The sequence below is a fragment of the Hyla sarda genome, chromosome 12 (assembly GCF_029499605.1).
Source record: "Hyla sarda isolate aHylSar1 chromosome 12, aHylSar1.hap1, whole genome shotgun sequence".
NCBI lineage: Eukaryota > Metazoa > Chordata > Amphibia > Anura > Hylidae > Hyla > Hyla sarda.
The window spans coordinates 42600176-42621857 of record NC_079200.1 but is presented as its reverse complement, the minus strand read 5'-3'; the positions used below and the strand labels follow the sequence as shown (position 1 = coordinate 42621857).

Genomic DNA, 21682 nt, shown 5'->3' with positions numbered 1-21682 from the left:
CAGAAGGCAAGGGAGTAGGGAGGGGAGGAAGAGGGTGACGGCCGCACACCACGAAAAATGGGGATTTAGCAGAAGATTCGGAGACTCTGAAGTTGTATGAGAATTCGGCCCATGGTAGAAGATCTGCCCAGTCATCCTGGCGGGAGGAAACAAAATGCCGTAAATAGTCACCCAGGACCTGATTAATTCTTCCTACTTGCCCATTGGATTGGGGATGATAAGAAGAAGAGAAGTTTAATTTGATCTTGAGCTGTTTACAGAGGGCCCTCCAGAATTTAGACAAGAATTGGACGCCTCTATCCGAGACGATATGCGTGGGCAAACCGTGAAGGCGAAAAATGTGTACAAAAAATTGCTTTGCCAACTGAGGCGCTGAAGGAAGACCAGGAAGAGGAATAAAATGTGCCATCTTGGAAAATCGATCAACGACCACCCAAACAACTGTGTTGCCACGGGATGAGGGCAAGTCCGTAATAAAGTCCATACCAATCTGTGACCAAGGCTGTTCAGGAACAGGCAGAGGATGAAGAAGACCAGCAGGCTTTTGGCGAGGAGTCTTATCCCGGGCACAGACAGTACAGGCCCGCACGAAATCAACAACATCAGTCTCCAGAGTCGGCCACCAATAAAATCGAGAGATGAGTTGCAAGGATTTTTTGATGCCCGCATGGCCTGCGAGGTGGGAGGAGTGTCCCCATTTGAGAATCCCGAGACGCTGGCGTGGAGAAACGAAGGTCTTCCCTGGAGGAGTTTGCCTGATGGAGGCTGGAGAAGTGGAGATCAGACAGTCCGGAGGAATGATATGTTGCGGAGAGACCTCTACTTCAGAGGCATCAGAAGAACAAGAGAGGGCATCGGCCCTAATGTTCTTGTCAGCAGGGCGAAAATGGATTTCAAAGTTAAAACGGGCAAAGAACAACGACCACCTAGCCTGGCGAGGGTTCAGTCGTTGGGCAGACTGGAGATAGGAGAGATTCTTGTGATCAGTGTATATGATAACTGGAAATTTTGATCCCTCCAGCAGGTGCCTCCATTCCTCAAGTGCCAATTTAATGGCCAGTAGTTCTCGATCACCAATGGAGTAGTTTCTCTCCGCCGGAGAGAAGGTCCTAGAAAAAAACCCACAAGTAATAGCATGCCCGGAAGAATTTTTTTGTAGAAGGACAGCTCCAGCTCCCACAGAGGAGGCATCTACCTCCAATAGAAAGGGTTTAGATGGGTCAGGTCTGGAGAGCACGGGAGCAGAAGAAAAGGCAGACTAGAGATGTTTAAATGTGTCTTCCGCTTGGGGAGACCAGAACTTAGGATTGGCATTTTTCTTGGTTAAAGCCACGATAGGGGCCACAATAGTGGAGAAGTGTGGAATGAATTGTCTGTAATAATTGGCGAACCCCAAAAAACGTTGGATAGCACGGAGTCCGGAGGGGCGTGGCCAATCTAAGACGGCAGAAAGTTTATCTGGGTCCATTTGTAGTCCCTGGCCAGAGACCAAGTATCCTAGGAAAGGAAGAGATTGACATTCAAAGAGACATTTCTCCATTTTGGCATAAAGTTGATTGTCCCGAAGTCTCTGAAGAAACATGCGGACATGCTGGCGGTGTTCTTCTAAGTTGGCAGAAAAAATCAGAATATCGTCCAGATAAACCACAACACAGGAATATAGGAGATCACGAAAAATTTCATTAACAAAGTCTTGGAAGACGGCAGGGGCGTTGCACAGGCCAAAGGGCATGACCAGATACTCAAAGTGTCCATCTCTGGTGTTAAATGCAGTCTTCCATTCGTCCCCCTCCCTGATGCGAATGAGATTATAAGCACCTCTTAAGTCCAGTTTGGTAAAGATGTGGGCGCCTTGTAGGCGATCAAAGAGTTCCGAGATAAGAGGTAAGGGGTAGCGGTTTTTTACCGTGATTTTATTAAGTCCGCGGTAATCAATGCAAGGGCGTAGGGAGCCATCTTTTTTGGACACAAAAAAAAATCCAGCTCCGGAAGGAGAGGAGGACTTGCGGATAAACCCCTTTTTTAAATTCTCCTGGATGTACTCCGACATGGCTAGAGTCTCTGGAGCAGACAGAGGATAGATTCTGCCCCGGGGTGGAGTAGTACCCGGGAGGAGGTCAATAGGACAGTCATAAGGCCTGTGAGGAGGTAAAGTCTCTGCTTGCTTTTTGCAAAAAACATGAGCATAGTCCATATAAGCCTTAGGAAGACCGGATACCGGGGGAACCACAGGGTCACGACAGGGAGTACTGGGAACCGGTTTAAGACAGTCCCTGTGACAAGAAGCACCCCAGTTCTTGATTTCTCCTGTGGACCAATCAAGGGTTGGGGAATGGCGTTGAAGCCACGGTAATCCAAGAAGAATTTCAGAAGTGCAGTTGGAGAGGACCAAAAATTCAATTTTTTCGTGATGGGGTCCGATGCACAGTAGGAGAGGTTCCGTGCGGTAACGCACGGTACAGTCCAATCTTTCATTGTTAACAGAATTGATGTAGAGGGGTCTGGCGAGACTGGTCACAGGGATGCTGAACCTGTTGATGAGAGAGGCCAAAATAAAATTTCCTGCAGATCCGGAATCCAAGAAGGCCATAGCAGAGAAGGAGAAGGTAGAAGAAGATATCCGCACAGGCACAGTAAGGCGTGGAGAAGCAGAGTTCACATTAAGAGCTGTCTCATCTTTGTGCGGAGTCAGCGTACGTCTTTCTAGGCGGGGAGGACGGATAGGACAATCCTTCAAGAAATGTTCGGTACCGGCACAGTACAGGCAAAGATTCTCCATGCGGCGTCGTGTCCTCTCTTGAGGTGTCAAGCGAGACCCGTCAACTTGCATAGCCTCCACGGCGGGAGGCACAGGAACGGATTGCAGAGGACCAGAGGAGAGAGGAGCCGGGGAGAAAAACCTTCTCGTGCGAACAAAGTCCATATCCTGGCGGAGCTCCTGACGCCTTTCGGAAAAACGCATGTCAATGCGGGTGGCAAGATGAATAAGTTCATGCAGTTTAGCAGGAATTTCTCGTGCGGCCAGCACATCTTTAATGTTGCTGGATAGGCCTTTTTTAAAGGTCGCGCACAGGGCCTCGTTATTCCAGGATAATTCGGAGGCAAGAGTACGGAATTGGATGGCATACTCGCCAACAGAAGAATTACCCTGGACCAGGTTCAGCAGGGCAGTCTCAGCAGAAGAGGCTCGGGCAGGTTCCTAAAAGACACTTCGAATCTCCGTGAAGAAGGAGTGTACAGAGGCAGTGACAGGGTCATTGCGGTCCCAGAGCGGTGTGGCCCATGACAGAGCTTTCCCAGACAGAAGGCTGACTACGAAAGCCACCTTAGACCTTTCAGTAGGAAACTGGTCCGACATCATCTCCAAGTGCAGGGAACATTGCGAAAGAAAGCCACGGCAAAACTTAGAGTCCCCATCAAATTTATTCGGTAAGGACAATCGAAGGATGGAAGCGGCCACTCGCTGCGGAGGAGGTGCAGGAGCAGGCGGAGGAGAAGATTGCTGGAGCTGTGGTAATAGCTGCTGTAGCATCACGGTCAGTTGAGACAGCTGGTGGCCTTGTTGCGCTATCTGTTGCGACTGCTGGGCGACCACCGTGGTGAGGTCGGCGACAACTGACAGCGGGACTTCAGCGGGATCCATGGCCGGATCTACTGTCACGAATCGGCTGGCTGGAGGTGGATCCTCTGTGCCAGAGAGGGATTGGCGTGGACCGTGTTGGTGGACCGGTTCTAAGTTGCTACTGGTATTCACCAGAGCCCGCCGCAAAGCGGGATGGTCTTGCAGCGGCGGTAGCAACCAGGTCGTATCCACCAGCAACGGCTCAACCTCTCTGACTGCTGAAGATAAGCGTGGTACAAGGGAGTAGACAAGAGCAAGGTTGGACGTAGCAGAAGGTCAGGGCAGGCAGCAAGGATCGTAGTCAGGGGCAACGGCAGGAGGTCTGGAACACAGGCTAGGAACACACAAGGGAACGCTTTCACTGGCACAATGGCAACAAGATCCGGTAGGGAGTTCACAGGTGAACATACTGATTAAGCCTGCTGCGCCAATCAGTGGCGCAGTGGCCCTTTAAATTGCAGAGACCCGGCGCGCGCGCCCTAAGGAGCGGGGCCGTGCGCGCCGGGACAAGACAGACGGGGAACGGGTCAGGTACGGGAGCCAGGATGCACATCGCGAGCGGGCGCCTCCCGCATCGCGAATCGCATCCCGGCTGGGAGTGATATTGCAGCGCACCCCGTCAGCAGGTCTGACCGGGGCGCTGCGAATGAGAGGATGCTGCGAGCGCTCCGGGGAGCAGCGGGGACCCGGAGCGCTCGGCGTAACAGTTCTCAATGTCAGGGAATGCTTGGAGTTGTAGTTTCGCTAATGCTAGGGGAGATATGAGCAGGCAGATGGTTACATCTCCCCTAGCATTAGCAAAACTACAATTCCCATCATGTCCACACTGTCAGGGCATGCTGGGAGTTGTAGTTTTGTAACAGCTGGAGGTACAGTTTGGAGATAACTGTTTAGTGTTTCTCAACCTGCTACTGCAAAACTACGACTCCCAGCATGCCCTGACAGCCTGCGGTTGTCAGTAGAGGTGCACCGAAATGGAAATTTCAGAACCGAAACGAAACCGAAATTAAAAAAAATGTCCGGCCGAAACCGATACCGAAAATGACTTCTCCCCGTCTTCTGGTAAAATGCAGCGCTCCGCTCATTAGATTAGATTCCCCCACATTAGATTGCCAGCTCCCCCACATTAGATTGCCAGCTCCCCCACATTAGGTCGGGAGTTCCCCCACAATAGTAGGCAGCTCCCCCACAATAGTAGGCAGCTCCCCCACAATAGTAGGCAGCTCCCCCACAATAGTAGGCAGCTCCCCCACAACAGTAGGCAGGTTCCCAAATTAGGTCAGCATTTCCCCCACAATAGTAGGCAGTTCCCACACAATATTAGGCAGCTCCCCCCACATTAGGTCAGCATTTCCCCCACAATAGTAGGCAGCTCCCCCCAACAATAGTAGGCAGTTCCCACACAATATTAGGCAGCTCCCCCCAACAATACTAGGCAGCCCCCCCCACATTTGTAGGCAGCTCCCCCCCCCCACAATATCAGGCAGCTCCCCCCCCCCCCACAATATTAGGCAGCTCCCCCCAACAATATTAGGCAGCTCCCCCCAACAATATTAGGCAGCCCCCCCCCCCCCCACAATATCAGGCAGCCCCCCCCCACAATATCAGGCAGCTCCCCCCCACAATATCAGGCAGCTCCCCCCAACAATATTAGGCAGCTCCCCCCACAATATTAGGCAGCTCCCCCCACAATATTAGGCAGCTCCCCCCACATTTGTAGGCAGCTCCCCCCAACAATATTAGGCAGCTCCCCCCCCCCACAATATTAGGCAGCTCCCCCCCCCCACAATATTAGGCAGCTCCCCCCAACAATATTAGGCAGCTCCCCCCAACAATATTAGGCAGCTCCCCCCCCCCATAATATCAGGCAGCTTAAACCCCCCCCCCCCACAATATCAGGCAACTTCCCCCCCCCCCACACACACACAATATCAGGCAGCTATCCCCCCCCCCACAATATCAGTATCAGGCAGCTTCCCCCCCCCCCCACAATATCAGGCAGCTTCCCCCCCCCCCCACAATATCAGGCAGCTCCCCCCCCCCCCCCACAATATCAGGCAGCTCCCCCCCCCCCCCCCCCCCACAATATCAGGCAGCTTCCCCCCCCCCCCACCACAATATCAGGCAGCTTCCAACCCCCCCCCACCCCCCACAATATCAGGCAGCTCCCCCCCCCCCACAATATTAGGCAGCTCCCCCCCCCACACACACACACACATTTCTACGCAGCTCCCCCCCACATTAGGTCAGCAGTTCCCCCACCCCACAGACATACAGCTTCCAGCCATATACAGTGTATGGCTGGAGGCTGTATGTCTGTACTGCTGCCCCCACAGTGATCCGGTCACCGCTCCAGCTGTGACCGGAACACTGAAGAAGATGACTCGGTCACTTACCAGGTCCCGGCCGGCGTGCGTTCTCCCGCGACGATCCTGCGGTCCTCCTGCGTCTCTATGGTTGTACGCACGGGACGTCAGTGACGTCCCGTGCGTACGACCATAGAGGCGGAGAAGCGAAGGAGGATCGCAGGAGGACGCCGGGGAATGGTGAGTGATCGCCGGACATCCTTATGTCCCGAAAATATTTTTCAGGACACAGGGATGTCCGGGATAGGATTAGGAATACTTCTTTTTATGTGCCCGGGCCGGCTCCCGTGTGTGGCTGCAGGCGGGGGCCGGCCAGAGCATATAAAACCTAATACTGTATACTAAAAACCAGGGGGCCTCCAGCTGTTGTGAAAGCCACACACGGGAGCCGGCCCGGGCACATAAAAAGAAGTATTCCTAATCCTATCCCGGAGAGCGCAACCCCCCCCCCCCCCCCCCCGATGTTGCAGCCGCCCCCCCCCTGCACCGCCCACGAGTGCCTCTGCCACTGGCAGTGTTTGTAACTTGTGCTGTGGGCGGGCAGGGGAGGTGGTCATTATCGGCAGATTTTTAGTTGTTTCTGCATTTTGCCGAAATAGCTATTTTCGGCCGATATGTATCGGCCGCCGATATATCGGTGCATCCCTAGTTGTCAGGGCATGCTGGGAGTTGTAGTTTTGCAACAGCAAAGAATTTGGAGACTACTGCAATGACTATACACATCAGACCAGTCAATAGCCCTGTGAGGTAGAGGGTGTGATGCAGGGCAGATGGAATTACCCTAGGGGCAGATGGCATTAACCCCTTGTATTCGTGATGCCAGGGTGTGGTTTATCCTCAATACCACCCGAAGGTATACCGCTGGATCCTGGGCTAGGCACGGGGGCAATAATGACTCAGATGCCAACTTACGGAACAACAGTAGCTTTACTGAGTTAGACAGGTGGAATAGTCTATACACCTTAGCCAGGTCCATGGAGGTGACCAGTGACTTTAGAGACCTTAGGGCTTGCGGGGACTTGTAGTGGACTGGGACAATTTTGGTGCAGACCACGCTGACTGAAGATAGGTTGACTTTGACTGACTTGTCTGAGACTGACTATACCCCATTTGTAGCTTAACAGGCTCTGACTGGGACCTGGGGGTAGTGGACTTGTAGACCTGTGGCTGCGTGGTTGACTTGAGGCCTCCTCTGGACTCCAGACACACTCTTAGGACTTGACTGCACTGGACCTCAGCAAAGACTTAACTGGAAATCAAGAGAGTGAGCTAGTTCCTCCCAGGACTTATATGGGGGAGACTAGAAGGGGTCACATAGGTCACCCTTAGGTCACATGGTCACTGATACCTAACTGGATTACAATCACATGACAACTATTCAATCACATGACAACTTTTCTTAAAGACATAACACTTTACAGGTATAATACACTGGATAACATATATACAAGTGAATATAGAAGGGGGACACTGCAGGGAGCCTGACAGGGCAGCTAGGGTTCAAGGGTACAACTCATGTACCGGGCCACCACACCTGCAACATGTAATATGGCCAGAGACTACCAATCCCAGCATGCCCAGACAGCCATGAGCATATTGGGAGTTGTAGTTTTACAACAGCGGATGCACCCAGCTGGGAAACAACGCTCTATATGGCCCACGCTTCCTCCCTCCCCTGCTATTGAGGCTCCAGGTTCGGCCTATGCTTAGTTGCGCGCTGCTCCAACCACAAACGTTCCCCCCAAGCACCGCCCCTGTCAACCCAACCCACCCCCCCCCCCCCGGTCCCCGCACTCCACCGACACCTGTCCACTGTCAAGCGCTACTCTGCTGCTCCCCTGCACTCCATGGGACCGAAACGTTCTGCTTACTCCACCGATGCTTCCCTATGGTGCCGGCCCCTCTAGGGGTGAGTACGTGAGTCTGCTGGCAAGCTCTTCCCTGCAGATCGCAGCCGCACTGACTGTTTGTGTGCAGGCTTCGTGCGCTCGCACAGGCAGTGTGTGTCCCCGCCTACACAGCACCCAGTGCAGAAGCTATCTCCTATACTGCATACCGCACGCTTTACGGCTTGTATCCAGTATGTTGCAAAATTCAGTCTGTCTGTATATTTAGTTGAAATTTTTGGGGAAAACAGAAATGTCTTTTATACATATTGAAAAAAGCCATTTTAGGATTAGTTCTATGTTCACATTGCGGAATCTCCACTCGCGGAACTCCGCGAATAGAGATTACATCTGGTGGCCTCCGCCGAAAATACTTTGGCAGTAGGACCGCGCGGCACTGCGCCGTCACCATTGACGGCTATGCAGTGCTCACGGAATTCCACGCAAAGAAAGAACATGTTCTTTGTGTGGGAGAATTTCAGCGGCGGAATTGTTCTTGCGGAAGACCCATGCACACTGATGCTAATGTTCACTGCACGGAATTCCTCTCACAGAATTCCCCAACAGTATTTTGGTCAACGTTGTACATTAATATTTATAAAACCCAAAGCCCAGCACGGCTCAAAAACACAAAGAAGTAAAAATCTTTGAATTATACATTATCTGTGTTTGTTTTCAACTTCTGGCGTTGGCTTATGACTACTGATGCAGAATACTGACCAAAATACTGTGTTTGTGAAAAAAGCTGAAATCTGGTACAACGATGCTCAGAGCTTGGAGTTTGCAACAATTCTGTTTAATCCAGGCGATCCCTTCAGCTGAACAGCCTAAACTAATACATTTTGTCTTAGGCCCAGTTCACATTGCCGTTGGACTGCACAATTTTTTTTCTTTGATAACTCCACTAAACTACCGAATCCCTGACAGAGCCCATTCAAGTAAATGGGGTCTGTCGGGACCGTCAGTGTTCGCTGTGTTCTGACCCAGCAGTGTTCGTTGTGTTCCGCCCCGGCAGTGTTCGTTGTGTTCCGCCCCTTTCTCACTACCATTATGTCATTATGTTCCTGTATTCTGACACCCGTTATTCAGCAATAAAGGGTCATGAAAAAATGGATGAAATAACTGAATACAATGGATGATAACTGATGACCAAATTTGACGGACATTCTGTCTAAATAACGGACATGTGCCATCCGTTATCACCTGTTATAGTCCGTTATTTTATGTCCATTATTTTATTTCCATGTTACTTCCTGTGATGCTGTACTGAGCATGCTCAGTAGCAATAACTGACTAAGGCTTCGTAATGCAAGCCAAAACGCATCACCTTATTTTGTGTTCATGTATGTCTACCCTGGCGAGATAATAAAGAATTTGTTCCTGAGTCAAACGCTTCACATTACCTTCTTTCTAAATCTTTGGGCAAGGTCCACGCCAGGTCCGTGCGCCTACAACAGGGTGAGCTGTTACGTATCTGGCTCAGTAGCAATAACGGGACATTAAAAACGGACAATAACATGTCATTTATGAACATCCGTCACCCTTAGATTTCAATGTTAACATTTTAACATACCGTTATACCACTGTTATTTTTGACAGGACACAAATTAGTGCATGCACCGTTAGTCACAACGGGACATAACTGATGCTAAAGGATGGTCAAAATCTCATTGACATGAGTGGGATTTTTTGACGGACGTTTTATGGACTTTCTGATGGGAGTTCATGACGGGGGTTTTTACAGGAGGATAACGTATTTGGCGTTACCTGAATTAGAGCAATGTGTGGGTCCCTACTAGGCTAAGTTTCCACTTGTTTTTTTTTCTGGCAGTTTTTGGATGTCTGCCACTGCAGTTTTTGAGCCAAAGCCAGAAATATATTCAAAAGGAATAGGACATATAAAGGATGGACTTACACTTCTCCTCCTTTATGGATCCACTTCTGACTTTGGCTCAAAAACTGCAGTGGCAGACATCCAAAAACTGCCAGAAAAAAACCAAGTGGAAACTTAGCCCTAAGCTGAGTGCTGATTGACTCTCCCAATGAGCCAGGTCTTTGCAAAGTCATTTAGAGCATTTAGGCTAGGGCTTCTATTTTCTAAAGCCAAAGCCCTTTTGTCAAGGCCATTTTCCCTTTTTTTATGAACCCAGCAAAAAAAGGGTCTTAAACGTTTCCGAAACTTTCTGAAATAATACATGAGGCATGCCATGTCAGACAGCATTTTGGTGCAAATGACACTAGAATTCAGCAGCACTGGCAATAGTAAAGTTAGGATAATTAAGTATAATGCAGAGACTAAGCTATAGTCCGCACCACACTGCAGAGCCAGTGATCATTAACCCCTTCATGACCTGGCCCATTTTCACCTTCATGACCTGGGCATTTTTTGAAAATCTGACCACTGTCACTTTAAACATTAATAACTCTGGAATGCTTTCACTTATCATTCTGATTCCGAGATTGTTTTTTCGTGACATATTCTACTTTATGTTATTGGTAAAATTTCACAGATATTTGCATCCTTTCTTGGTAAAAAAATCTAAAAATTTCATGAAAATTTTGAAAATTTAGCATTTTTCTAACTTTGAAAGTCTCTGCTTGAAAGGAAAATGGATATTCCAAATAAATTACATATTGATTCACATATACAATATGTCTACTTTGTGTTTGCATAAAAAAAATTGACAAGTTTTTACTTTTGGAAGACACCAGAGGGCTTCAAAGTTCCGCAGCAATTTTCCAATTTTTCTCAAGATTTTCAAAATCGTAATTTTTCAGGGCCCAGTTCAGGTTGGAAGTGGATTTTAAGGGTCTTCATATTAGAAATACCCCATAAATGACCCCATTATAAAAACTGCACCCCCCAAAGTATTCAAAATGACATTCAGTAAGTGTTTTAACCCTTTAGATGTTTCACAGGAATAGCAGCAAAGTGAAGGAGAAAATTCTAAATCTTCATTTTTTAAAATTTGTAACCCAATTTCTCTCGAGTAAGGAAATACCTCATATGCGTATGTAAAGTGTTCGGCGGGCGCAGTAGAGGGCTCAGAAGGGAAGGAGCGACAATGGGATTTGGAGAGTGAGTTTTTCTGAAAGGGTTTTTGGGGGGCATGTCCCATTTAGGAAGCCCCTATGGTGCCAGAACAGTGGACCCCCCCACATGTGACCCCATTTTGGAAACTATACCCCTCATGGAATTTAATAAGGGGTGCAGTGAGCATTTACACCCCACTGGCGTTTGACAGATATTTGAAACAGTGGACTGTCCAAATCAAAAATTTTATTTTTCATTTTCACAGACCACTGTTCCAAAAATCTGTCATACACCAGTGGGGTGTAAATGCTCACTGCACCCCTTATTACATTCCGTGAGGGGTGTAGTTTCCAAAATGGGGTCACATATGGATATTTATTGTTTTGCGTTTGTCAGAACTGCTGTAACAATCAGCCACCCCTGTGCAAATCGCCTCAAATGTACATGGCGCACTCTCCCTTCTGGGCCTTGTTGTGCGCCCCCAGAGCACTTTGCGCTCACATATGGGGTATCTCCGTACTCGGGAGAAATTGCATTACAAATTTAGAGGGTCTTTTTTCCCTTTTACCTCTTGTGAAAATGAAAAGTATAGGGCAACACCAGCATGTCAGTGTAAAAAATTTATTTTTTTACACTAACATGCTGGTGTAGACCCCAACTTCACCTTTTCATAAGGGGTTAAAGAAGAAAAAGCCCCCCAAAATTTGTAAGGCAATTTCTCCCGAGTACGGCGATACCCCATATGTGTCCCAAAACTGTTGCCCTGATATACGACAGGGCTCCAAAGTGAGAGAGCGCCATGCGCATTTGAGGCCTGAATTAGGATTTGCATAGGGGTGGACATAGGGGTATTCTATGCCAATGATTCCCAAACAGGGTGCCTCCCGGCTTCACTATGACGCCGGGCCCGCCGTGATATGATGCGGGATTACCGTGTCACCCCGCGTCATATCACGGGAGCAGGACCAAGGACGTACCAGTACGTCCTTGGTCCTTAAGGGGTTTAAAGTATGGGTGGAACGTAAAAAATGTTTTAAAATCACATGGAGTTTTGACTTTACTCCATTATGGTCAAATAAAGCACTTAAAGAATTCCTTAAAATTAATGATTCACACTTTTGGGTGAAAAAGGGGCTTCTTTATGTAAATCAATTATACGCTTTAGGTCAAATAAAGTCGTTTGAAGAGATAGCCCATAAGTATGGGGTGGCAGACAATCAGAAACATTGTTTTTTACAAATAAGTAACGCAGATTATAAATCAATAAAAGGAGAGTTGAGGAGAGAACATTCACATACCCTGGTTGAATTAATGAGAGGGCCCCCTGTCCCTAAACCCATGACAAAAATGTATAAAATGCTGATGCTATCAAGGGTAGATGGGAAAGGGACTTGGGGGGGTTTACATTCAGATTCATGGGGCAGAGCCATTGTAAACTTGAAATGTACATGATATAATAAGGCCCATGTAATGGTACAGTCTAAGATTTTGTATAGGATGTATTATACTCCATGGGGATTGAAGCGTATGGGCCTCAGACAGGATGCAAACTGTCCAAAATGTCAGATGGAGGATGCTAACTTTTTGTATCTTATATGAAATTATTCCTATATTCCTACATTTTGGAATCATCAATGTTATTGATAAAAGGTATAACATTAAGATCGAACGAGACACTTAGAGGCTTATCCTTGGAGATTTCGGGGATTCTATATATAAGAAAAGTTTAATAAGACTATTTCCTTATGCAAAGTTGCTGTCTGGGCATGCTGGGAGTTGTGGTTTTGCAGCGGTTGGGGGTTCACAGCTTGGAGACCACTGCTATAGAGGGTGCAAATGTATCCGAGCCCAGGAACTCAAATAATGTGAAATATGAGATGATCAAAATGGAGCCCCTGCACTAATTACTTGGGTTCTGGGGTCTGTAAGGTCCATAGTAAAAACATCAGGTTCTGTCTATAGCAGATACTAAATCATGGCAGCTCTAAGAAACAAGCAGTCATCGTGACATCAGACATGTGATGTCATAGACAGCTGGAGTCCTGACATTCCACTGACAGCCGCCCGAGCCTTCATTCTGTAGATTGTTACAGTGCGATTAGTATCTTTTTCTTCTTGACTGAGATGGAGCTAAAAGGTTTGGGGTTCGTCCCCCTCCTGTTGGTGTTTTGGTGTGCGGCCTGGCTTGCCACCAGCTACATCGTGACGGTCGTCCTCGGCCATGCCGCCTCGCCACTGATGAGCATCAGGTAAGATAAACAAGCACAAGATTCTTATTTCATGGGTTGGGAGTGAGGAAATATCCACAATAACATTGGTTTCTTTTCCTTCACAGTGACGTGGGAAATTTATTTCCCGAAAACATATTATTGAGAATTGGATTTATAGGGACATCCATTGGCACTTTGGTACTAACCTTTCTTATTTATAAGTATATGGTTATGCATACTGAAGAGTTCAGGGGTCATCAGGTCCTGATCCAGAGGATCCTGCTCGCCATTGTGTGGGCCTCCTGTTTTGCCACAGCTGTCATGCATGTATTGTCCCCCGAAGAATATCCCAGGATACACTTTGTCAGCACGATAATTTCCATTACATGTGAAGCCTTATACTACCTTGGGCAGTCCATCCAGATGTATAAATTACCAGGAGCAAAAAAAGTCATCCACCATAGTAGATGCACCTGCTGTGGCCTGGCTTTTACCTGCGCAATTTTCTACTTTGGATATAAAACATTACAGGAATTATTCCATAATGATGAAGACTGGGACGAGATCCGTGAAATCACCACCATAATCATCGAGTGGGTGATGCTTCTACTGATCCTGATAAACATCGTGACCTATTATTCCACCATGCAGAGGTTAATGTTAACCGTCTCCAGGAACAGCTGCAAACTCTCTCTTAGAGTAAGAATTGATGACTTCGGGGTTTAGACCACCACGGGGGCCATCAAGTGGACTTCTGGGAGAGATACTGCACAGGACACGGAAAAACCATCTAATATGAGCTGGTGATATTACCTATACAAAAAAAATAAAAAAAAATTACAAAAAAATATTGCTGTGTGACGTGTAATACCTACCGTATATACTCGAGTATAAGCCGAGTTTTTCAGCACTATTTTTTGTGCTGAAAACCCCCCCCTCGGCTTATACTCGAGTGAACTCTCCACCTGTCAATCCCTTCTCAGTGGTCTTCAACCTGCAGACCTCCCAATGTTGCAAAACTACAACTCCCAGCATGCTGGGTGTTGTAGTTTTGAAACCTCTGGAGGTCTGCAGGTTGAAGACCACTGCAGCCTTCGTCATCATCTAGCCCCCCCCCCCCCTCCTTTTGTTTTGTACTCACCTCCCCTCAGCGGGAAGTTAGGGTGACCTGGTCCGGTGGGGAGGGTTAGTCATTGCGGGCTGTCCATTTTAAAAGGGGGGGCCCTCTTCTCCGCGCTTTGGGCCTGCCCCGGACTAGTGACGTTGCCTTGATGACTACGCACAGGGACTTTCATGCGGAACGTCCCTGTGCATCGTCGTCAAGGCAACGTCACTAGGACCAGCTCACCCTAACTTCCCGCCCAGGGAAGGTGAGTACAGGGAGCCCAGGGAGGTGAGTACAAAACAAAAAGGTGGGGGGGGGGGGCTGGATGATGACGAAGGTCACAGTGGTCTTCAACCTGCGGACCTCCGGAGGTTTCAAAACTACAACTCCCAGCATGCCCAGACAGCCGTTGGCTGTCCGGGCATGCTGGGAGTTGTAGTTTTGCGACTTCTGGAGGTCCGCAGGTTGAAGACCACTGATGAAGGGATTGACAGGCGGTAATGATGATGAAGGGGGGGGATGATGGCGAAGGCTGCAGTGGTCTTCAACCTGCGGACCTCCATTGGTTTCAAAACTACAACTCCCAGCATGCCCAGACAGCCGATGGCTGTCCGGGCATGCTGGGAGTTGTAGTTTTGCAACATCTGGAGGTCCGCAGGTTGAAGACCACTGGTGAAGGGATTGACAGGCGGTGATGATGAAGGGGGGGGATGATGATGGGGGTCTGGATGATTACATGGGGGGATGATGTATTTCCCACCCTATGCTTATAGTCGAGTCAATAACTTTTTCCGGGTTTTTGGGGTGAAATTAGGGGCCCAGGCTTATATTCGGGTCGGCTTATACTTGAGTATATACAGTAGGTTTTCTTTATTTTACTACTTAAAAACAAATTATAACTACATGCACCAAAATTTGTCCTATTCTGACCCCTATAACTTTTTTAGTTTTCTGTATACGGAGTGATAGAAGGGCTCATTTTTTGCGCTGTGGTCTGAAGTTTTTATCGGTACCATGATTGCTTTGATCAGACTTTTTGATCACTTTTTATACATTTTTTAGGGTATACAAAAATACACAATTTTGAGAATTTGCCGTTTAATTAACATTATATTTTTTTTAGTTTGGACATTTAGGGGACTTTTAGGAGAAATCATGTGGTTCCTCATGCAGATCAATGTGGTTCCATAGAACCGCAGTGATCTATGTGCTCTGCGCTCGATTGAAATAGCCTGGTCCTGCCAGGCTTTTCCGTTCTCAGCGCAGCAGCTGCCATGGAAGGAGAGGTAAGCCCTCCGGCTAGCTCCGAATCAACCCCACTGGACCACCAGGGAGAGTTTACAGAGTTCTTTAGACGCCGCTGACAGCTTTGACAGCAGCAATTTAAAGGGTTAATAGCCACCGTCGGCGAGCGCCGCATGTTGGCTATTAACCCCTTAAGGACTGAGCCCTTTTTCACCTTAAGGACTCGGCCATTTTTTGCAATTCTGACCATTGTCACTTTAAACATTAATAACTCTGGGATGCTTTTAGTTATCATTCTGATTCCGAGATTGTTTTTTCGTGACATATTCTACTTTAACGTAGTGGTAAAAATTTTTGGTAACTTGCATCCTTTCTTGGTGAAAAATCCCCAAATTTGATGAAAAGTTTGAAAATTTTGCATTTTTCTAACTTTGAAGCTCTCTGCTTGTAAGGAAAATGGATATTCCAAATAATTTTTTTTTATTCACATATACAATATGTCTACTTTATATTTGCATCATAAAATTGATGAGTTTTTACTTTTGGAAGACACCAGAGGGCTTCAAAGTTCCGCAGCAATTTTCCAATTTTTCACAAAATTTTGAAACTCGCTTTTTTTCAGGGACCAGTTCAGGTTTGAAGTGGATTTGAAGGGTCTTCATATTATAAATACCCCATAAATGACCCCATTATAAAAACTACACCCCCCAAAGTATTCAAAATGACATTCAGTAAGCGTTTTAACCCTTTACGGGTTTCACAGGAATAGCAGCAAAGTGAAGGAGAAAATTCACAATCTTCATTTTTTACACTCGCATGTTCTTGTAGACCCAATTTTTGAATTTCTGCAAGGGGTAAAAAGGAGAAAATTTTTACTTGTGTTTGAAATCCAATTTCTCTCGAGTAAGCACATACCTAATATGTCTATGTTAATTGTCCAGCGGGCGCAGTAGAGGGCTCAGAAGGGAAGAAGCGTCAAATGGTTTTTGGGGGGCATGTCACCTTTAGGAAGCCCCTATGTTGCCAGAACAGCAAAAAACCCCACATGGCATACCATTTTGGAAACTAGACCCCTCGGGGAACGTAACAAGGGGTAATGTGAACCTTAATACCCCACAGGTGTTTCACGACTTTTGCATATGTAAAAAAAAATAAAAAATTTTTACCTAAAATGCTTCTTTTCCCAAAAACTTTACATTTTTAAAAAAGGGTAAAAGCAGAAAATACCCCCCAAAATTTGAAGCCCAATTTCTCCCGAGTACGGCGATACCCCATATGTGACCTTTAACTGTTGCCTTGAAATACGACAGGGCTCCAAAGTGAGAGCGCCATGCGCATTTGAGGCCTAAATTAGGGATTGCATAGGGGTGGACATAGGGGTATTCTACGCCAGTGATTCCCAAACAGGGTGCCTCCAGCTGTTGCAAAACTCCCAGCATGCCTGGACAGTCAACGGCTGTCCGACAATACTGGGAGTTGTTGTTTTGCAACAGCTGGAGGCTCCGTTTTGGAAACCGTGGCGTACCAGAAGTTTTTCATTTTTATTGGGGAGGGGAGGGGGCTGTGTAGGGGTATGTGTATATGTAGTGTTTTTTTACTTTTTATTTTATTTTTTGTGTTAGTGTAGTGTAGTGTTTTTAGGGTACAGTCGCACGGGCGGGGGTTCACAGTAGTTTCTCGCTGGCAGTTTGAGCTGTTGCAGAAAATTTGCTGCAGCTCAAACTTGCAGCCCGATACTTACTGTAAGCCTCCGCCCATGTGAGTGTACCCTGTACATTCAAATTGCGGGGGACATCCAGCTGTTGCAAAACTACAACTCCCAGCATGCGCTGACAGACTGTACATGCTGAGAGTTTTAGTTTTGCAACAGCTGTAGGCACACTGGTTATGTATCACGGAGTTTGTGACCTTACTCAGTGTTTCAAAACCAGTGTGCCTCCAGCTGTTGCAAAACTACAACTCCCAGCATGTACGGTGCATGGTGTAAGGTGACTGCTGGGAGTTGTAGTTTGCAACAGCTGGAGGCACACCGGTCGTGAAACACTGAGTTAGGTAAAAAAAAAAACTCTAAGTTTCACAACCAGTGTGCCTTCAGCTGTTGCAAAACTACAACTCTCAGCAGTCACCAACAGCCAACGGGCATGCTGGGAGTTGTAGTTATGCAACCAGCAGATGCACCACTACAACTCCCAGCATGCACTTTAGCTGTTTGTGCAAGCTGGGAGTTGTAGTTATACAACAGCTGAAGGTACACTTTTCCATAGAAAAAATGTGCCTCCAGCTGTTGCAAAACCATAAGTCGCAGCATGCCCATAAGGGAATGCTGGGAGTTGTGGTGGTCTGCCTCCTGCTGTTGCATAACTACAGCTCCCAGCATGCCCTTTTTGCATGCTTGGAGCTGTTGCTAACCAACAGCAGGAGGCTGTAACTCACCTCCTGCTGCTGCTCCATCGCCGCCGCCGTCGCTCCTGGGGCCCCGATCCCAACATGGACGCCGACGAATCAGGGCGATCGTGAGGTGGCACCAGTGCCACCTCACCCCTGCAGGCTCTGGCTGTTCGGGGCCGTCAGAGACTGCCCCGAACAGCCTGTAATTCCGGGTCACCGGGTCACTGGAGACCCGATTGACCCGGAATCGCCGCAGATCGCTGGACTGGGCATAATGACCCCCCTGGGCGATATGCCGGGATGACTGCTGAACGATTTCAGCAGGCATCCGGCTCCGCTCCCCAACCGCTAGCGGTGGGGACCGGAATTCCCACGGGCGTATGGATACGCCCTGCGTCCTTAAGGACTCGGAATGCAGGGCGTATCCATATGCCCTGCGTCCTTAAGAGGTTAACACCGACCCTCAGCTACAAGAATCAGCTGAGGGTCAGCTGGTATGACGCGGGCTCGAGTCGGGAGCCTGCACATGTATACACGTCCTTGGTCGTTAACCAGTTAAAGGGATCATAGGTTTGTTTCAATGGGTGGGGGATTATGGGAATTTAGTTTAAGAGAATGAACTCAAACAGGAAATAGCCCGTTCACAATAAGATAGCCACAGTGCTATGGTAATCTTACAACATAGCAATCTAGTTCCAAGACAAACACAGATCCTTCCTAAGCATGTCCATTACTGTCTGGCAGGTAAGTTCTAAAATCACCTTATGGTGGATAACCCCTTTAATATTACATCATACTAGCATTTTGGAACCTGTTCCATCCTTCAACTTCAAAGACTAGAGTTATCTCTTCAGAATCGTGTAAACTTATAGCTTCTTGATGTATTTCAGTTTTGTGAATGTAAACATGATGAAAAATTATACAACTTTATAGTTTATGTTACAATTCCTCACAGGGTCAGATTAACTGTACCATAGGCCCCGGGCTGTTCATAATGAAACGTGTTGGACATAGTCTGATGGGGTTAGGAACAAGTTAACTGCCATAAGGATTACCAGGCTAGTGTCAGGAATGTGGGTACCCTTATTAGGGCGAGTGCTTCTATGTACAAGCATTCAGGACCTACTGCATAGAGGCCCAGGTAGCTAAGGTACTGAGGTTGTCCCTTTTTAGGGTGAGCGCCCCAGTTACATATCAGTGATAATACTATATTACTTTGGCACCTGTATATTATTTTTACTTTATATAAGTCTGTAATGCTTGGGGATTGGATTTTAACAAATACTATTAAAAGTTAAGTTTTAACTATACACAAATAACTCTCTTTTGCTAGATAAAGGTCAACAGCCAAATGCGCTTGTGGTGATGGATATGGAAGGGCAGATGTTATTAACCTTTTGTGATCGTTATGCCAGGACGTAGTTGTCCTGTACACCACCCGAGGTAGACCAGCTTCACCTGTGCCAGGCACGGGGCAAATTATCACTCCAACGCAAGGTCACGGTTAACTGGTATGCTTTACTGAGGTAGACAAGGTGTTAAAGTCCAAACAGCAGGTGAACTTAGGGAAGCTTATCAGCTTGCTGGGACTTGTGGTTGTAATTATATAGATTGATGCAGTCATGCTTGAATTTTGTATTTGACAGACTTGACTTGACTACTTGGACTGGACTTCAGAGGAATCCCCACTATGTTTAGATCCTACCGTTGACTTTGACTTTCATCCACTGTGTAGGGGTGAACTTGAAGTAGAAGCATGGTGGCTGGACTAAGCCTCAGGCCTCCTTCAGGAACACTCCACAGACTCCTCAGACTTGTCTTCACTGTACCTCAGCTGCAAGAGTGCTAGAGCTCAAGAGAGTGAGCTGAACCCTGACCTCACTATATAAGGGGGACAGTTTAGAGAGATCCCATTGGTCACTGATAAGCCACCTGTTCACCTTGCATACTCCCCTTGGTTACTAAGAACATTATTTAAAGGGACAAACACTTAGATTAACCAACTTATAACTGGAGATTTTATAGTCCTTAGGAGGGATGTGGACCCAGGGGGACACTGGAATAGAAGCCGCCACACACGATGGGCAGGTTTACAGAACAGCAGATTCTGTATACCTCTTTACTGTATACCTGTAAGAGTCATGCATTTACCAAATACCAATATACTAGGAACAAGTATTATCCCATACATAGTAATAACATACTGTTACTAACCAAAACCCATTATATCAAGACCAATATGTCCAAGAGTTAGCTCTCTTAATTGTGCCCACACATAATAATTAGCCCCCTAATAGTGCCCCGCACAGTAGTTAGTCAACTTACTAGTGCCCCTTCACAGAAGATAGCCCCCATTAGTGCCCAAATACAGTAGTTACTCCCTAATAATGCCCCACACAGTAGTAACCCCCTAATAGTCACCCACACAGTATTCACCTCTGGTAATACTCCCTTCACACAGTAGTTGCCCCCTATGTTGCCCCACACAGTAGTTAGCTCTAGTAGTAACTCACACTGTCAGCCTCCACACCAGTATCCTCACAGGTAGTTAGACCCCACTAGTGCCCCCTTACAGTAGTGAGCCACCCCAGTAGTTCTTCCTTACAGTAGATAGCCAATAATAGTGCCCGAACACAGTAATTAGATCCCCCAATAGTACACTAGTAAATAGCCCTTCCACTTTGGCTCCTCCTCTTACTGCAGGACACTGTCTTAGCCAGGGTGCAACATTTCTGACTAGCTGCAAGCTACAGCCTTAAAGCGTATCGGTCAGATCCTCCACCCCAAAAAATTTTTTTAATTTTTTTTCAATCCATTACTCATTACCTAATCCTGACCTAATTTTTATGTGTCTAGCACCTTTATTTATTTTTTGTTACACTTTTATTGTTGCTAACTTGCTTGAATTCCTCTCCAAGGGAGGGGGCGTGGCCTCACTGTGCAGGTCTCCGCCCCCTCCCTCAGTAGGCTGTCTGCTCACATCTCCCCTAGCATCTCCCTTAGCATAATCAAAACTACAACTTCCAGCATGTTCTCAATGTCAGGGAATGCTTGGAGTTGTAGTTTCGCTAATGCTAGGGAAGATATGAGCAGGCAGATGGTTACATCTCCCCTAGCATTAGCAAAACGACAATTCCCATCATGTCCACACTGTCAGGGCATGCTGGGAGTTGTAGTTTTGTGACAGCTGGAGGTACAGTTTGGAGATAACTGTTTAGTGTTTCTCAACCTGCTACTGCAAAACTACGACTCCCAGCATGCCCTGACAGCCTGCGGTTGTCAGGGCATGCTGGGAGTTGCAGTTTTGCAACAGCAAAGAATTTGGAGACTACTGCAATGACTATACACATCAGACCAGTCAATATCCCTGTGAGGTAGAGGGTGTGATGCAGGGCAGATGGAATTACCCTAGGGGCAGATGGCATTAACCCCTTGTATTCGTGATGCCAGGGTGTGGTTTATCCTCAATACCACCCGAAGGTATACCGCTGGATCCTGGGCTGGGCACGGGGGCAATAATGATTCAGATGCCAACTTACGGAACAACAGTAGCTTTACTGAGGTTAGACAGGTGGAATAGTCTATACACCTTAGCCAGGTCCATGGAGGTGACCAGTGACTTTAGAGACCTTAGGGCTTGCGGGGACTTGTAGTGGACTGGGACAATTTTGGTGCAGACCACGCTGACTGAAGATAGGTTGACTTTGACTGACTTGTCTGAGACTGACTATACCCCATTTGTAGCTTAACAGGCTCTGACTGGGACCTGGGGGTAGTGGACTTGTAGACCTGTGGCTGCGTGGTTGACTTGAGGCCTCCTCTGGAC

At 47.3% G+C, this 21682-nt stretch overlaps 2 protein-coding genes across 6 annotated transcripts in view; both read left to right on the top strand.

The window, feature by feature from the left end:
• KCNH6 (potassium voltage-gated channel subfamily H member 6) overlaps nucleotides 1–21682 on the top strand; it is a 531028-nt gene that overhangs the window by 371469 nt on the left and 137877 nt on the right. The gene's annotated exons all lie outside the window — the stretch shown is intronic.
• Nucleotides 12261–13899, top strand: LOC130296539 (DNA damage-regulated autophagy modulator protein 1-like). The gene is made up of 2 exons (XM_056548176.1): nucleotides 12261–13157; nucleotides 13244–13899. The coding sequence occupies exons 1-2, from the start codon at nucleotides 13033–13035 to the stop codon at nucleotides 13842–13844; spliced, it is 726 nt and encodes a 241-aa protein (XP_056404151.1). The 5' UTR covers nucleotides 12261–13032; the 3' UTR covers nucleotides 13845–13899.

Bases quoted from the DNA above. Each gene is read 5' to 3' on its own strand.
- LOC130296539 (XM_056548176.1), top strand. From the start codon at position 13,033: ATGGAGCTAAAAGGTTTGGGGTTCGTCCCCCTCCTGTTGGTGTTTTGG. The intron at 13,158-13,243 runs GTAAGATAAACA...TTTCCTTCACAG, and splicing joins TCGCCACTGATGAGCATCAG to TGACGTGGGAAATTTATTTC.